Here is a 3,146-nt window from a genome sequence, read left to right as displayed (position 1 = left end):
GTTAGTCGGGGACTTGTCAGTGTGAAGTTAACGATGGGACTCAATGATCTTAAAGGCCTTTTCCAATCGAGGCAACTCTGGGATTCTGTGACATCTAAGAAGATATGGGGCTGCAGGTGGTGAAACCACACTGAAGGATTCACCTGCCTCCTTTACAGCCCAGTTTCACCAACAGCACAGTCCTGAAGGCAAAAGATACTCACTCTTAGGGGGTTCTCATTGAGGTAGGGGGGCTCTCCTTCGATCATCTCGATGGCCATTATCCCCAGGGACCAGATATCCACTTTGGGTCCATACGCTTTCCGTGTCACCACTTCAGGTGCCATCCAGTATGGGGTCCCCACCATGGTGCTGCGTTTGCTCTGCTCAGGAGTGATTTGGGCACAGAAGCCGAAGTCAGCTGAAAAATTAAAGAGGAAGGAGAGAGAAACAGACTTAGAAATCAGCAAATTTCTCCAGAAACCCCAATGTTTCCTGATGCCAGAGCTGTAGTACCAGTTACCCCGCTGGGCTGCTGCTGCAACTGTGAAAGGAGGGGTGGTTTTGTGGCTAACACAGAAGACAGCGTTGAGAGGTAAGTTTCCAATTCTGACTCACCAAGGCCATGAGGATTACAGAGCTGTTGACTTGTCTCTGTGAACGATGGGGATCAGTTAAAAAAAACCCATATATGGATGTTGAGACACTTGACTGTGTTTGCAGCATTATGCAGCTGTAATATACGATGTAATAATGGTCTAAAAACTGCTCCACAGTATGTGAAAATAGATATTAATGCACAGACTGATCCAGATAAAATCCCCAACCCACACATTGTATTGTCTGGTGATATTTTCAGTCCCAGAGATGTTACTTCCCCAGTAGATATATCATCCCTCAAACAGGATTTGCTTTACAGAGCAAACAGTGTTCAGAATAAATTTAAAGTACCTGAATTTATACTGATTATTTTCTTTGAATAGACAGAAGATGGAAAGCTTTCATATAAAGATTGCTGGGTCCTATGTCTTATTTGTATTTGTCTTATCAAAAGAAGACTGATTTTATTCTTGTGAGCCCAGCAGAATCAACACAGCAAGATGCCCTGCCCATCCTGACCCCCTATGGCACCACGAGTTTAATTTTAGGCAGAATGATGAAAATTAAACTGATCCCTAGCTGAGTTTTCATCAAGGGTAACAACCAGAAAAGGTACATATGGTTCATAAACAGAGCAAATTTCCAGCAGAGCCAATAAGCAGCTCAGGTCCAGAAGGTTACAGATCCACAGGGACTTCTCTAAGTTTAAACTACAGCCCGGTACCTGCACACTGTGCTCAAAGAAGTTATTCTAGAAGAACAGAGCACTTTGGCCCTGATCAGCTATTCATGGCCAACACTCCAGAGATCTGACTGTACCAAAGTACAGCTTTAGACTAAAAAGCAATTATGTGCAAAAAAAAAAAAAAACCCCAACCAAAAAAACCCACCTTCTTACTCAGCATATCTGCACTGTGTGAATTTTGAGTCATATCTGCTGTCACTGCCCATAAAAATAGATTTATTTATGCTTGTTGGGTGCTGGCCAACAGAACTGAGAGGAAGAGAAAAGGAGCACAATTCTGTTAAAGCTATAGGTGGAAGATAATCATTCACTGGTTCCCAGACTCAGCTCTGCATGGGCAACGACAATCACAACAGCTACCTGAGCACCCGAGGGGCAGAACAGTCTCAAGGTATTCATCACTGGTGGTAACACAATGAGGAAACAACATTTAGAGTCCAGTCTGGGTTGGTGTGGTAAGATTAAATGTTTTCTAGTTACCCAGTTTTCAATTTTCCCTCTATTCCCCCTGCCCCCCAACTACCTGCAGTATTCTCCAGACTGAACAAGATGGCTCACAAATGAAGAATTCTGGCCCTACACCTTCAAACCCAGCTTTCTAGACTGGAGTAGCATTGAAATACTGTTCTTTTAGTCCACAAAAACAGATGGCTCAAAGCTAAACAAACCCCAAACCTCACTTCAAGTCTGGTATCAGCTCACAAGGATTCATGCTCGTCCATCTCCATTAAAACCAATGCCACAAAAAATACCTACAGGAGCATTTCTACAGCCCCTTCATCACCACAGCATCAAGCATCTCAAACACTCATGTCCCTCATAGGCCTGACCCAGAGCAGATAACAAGCCTGGGTTGATAACTCAAGTCATCACCAGCAATGTTCCTGGCATACTTAGTTTGACAGAGCCATCCATTCCCAGCAGGATGTTGTCACTCTTGATGTCTCTGTGAATAACTTGGTTTGAATGGAGGAATTCCAGAGCTTGGAGACACTGAAAAAAATAAATAATAATAATTGAGATATTCTTATTGTGCATGAAATCATTCACCAGTCACAAATAGTCAACTAATGGACTCCAACAACGTGCACTTTGAGTAGCAAGGGCTTAGTGTCTTGTAGTCTTTCATACATTCAGTACGTGCAGGGCTACAGAGATACCCCATTGGGATCAGCAGGTCCTAGGAGGACAAGTTAGTCCCATAAGACCTGGAGAACATGCATAACCAAGGGGATTCCAACCCCTTTTTGCATTCCAGTCCTCCTTCTAGGGTAAAACATAATAGGTTTGCTTTAGGATTGTATGCTGCGACATCCCAGATGAAATCCACCCTGTAGCATTACAGAAGCTGGAGGCAGATGTTCCTGTAGAGCCAGTCATAGGCTGTGGAAAGCCCACATCCCCTTCCCAACTGCAGCTCCCTCCAAGCACGAGTGCTGCTTTACCTCTCGGCACACAGCTGCGATTTGTCCTTCGTCCATGCAGGTCTCTGTCACAACATCTGTTAGGGAGCCTCCTGCCAAGTACTCCATGACCACCCAGAGCTCTTCTCCTACCAGATAACTGAAGAGCGAAAAATCAGATGTTAAAATGAGCACATCACCGTTTCCCTAGCCAGAATGCATCCGGGGTTTTAAAGCTGTCTTAGATGTGCAGAGAAACCACGAGGCTTGAGCAGCTTATTTAACAGTAGTGGGACACCAGGTACTCGTGATACTTTCTGTACATGGAAGGGTCTGATCACAACCTGAATGAGCAGAGAGAAGGGTGAGTGTAGAAAGTCAAAGAGAAAGAATCAGAGAATCATAGAATGTTGTGAGTT

The 3,146-nt window shown here is 44.2% G+C and overlaps 1 protein-coding gene across 1 annotated transcript; it reads right to left on the bottom strand.

Annotated features, from left to right (window-relative positions):
* Nucleotides 1–203: 203 nt before the first annotated feature.
* Nucleotides 204–2,887, bottom strand: LOC114818799 (serine/threonine-protein kinase PAK 1; the record flags this gene model as incomplete). Its single annotated transcript, XM_029086191.1, has 3 exons — nucleotides 204–400; nucleotides 2,218–2,317; nucleotides 2,770–2,887. Coding segments are annotated over 3 exons (415 nt in total), but the record flags the coding sequence as incomplete, so codon positions are not given.
* Between the last annotated feature and the right edge of the window lie 259 nt (nucleotides 2,888–3,146).

This window comes from Antrostomus carolinensis, unplaced genomic scaffold (genome assembly GCF_000700745.2).
Source record: "Antrostomus carolinensis isolate BGI_N321 unplaced genomic scaffold, ASM70074v2 scaffold52987, whole genome shotgun sequence".
NCBI classification, from domain to species: domain Eukaryota; kingdom Metazoa; phylum Chordata; class Aves; order Caprimulgiformes; family Caprimulgidae; genus Antrostomus; species Antrostomus carolinensis.
This window is presented reverse-complemented; position numbering and strand designations above follow the sequence as displayed.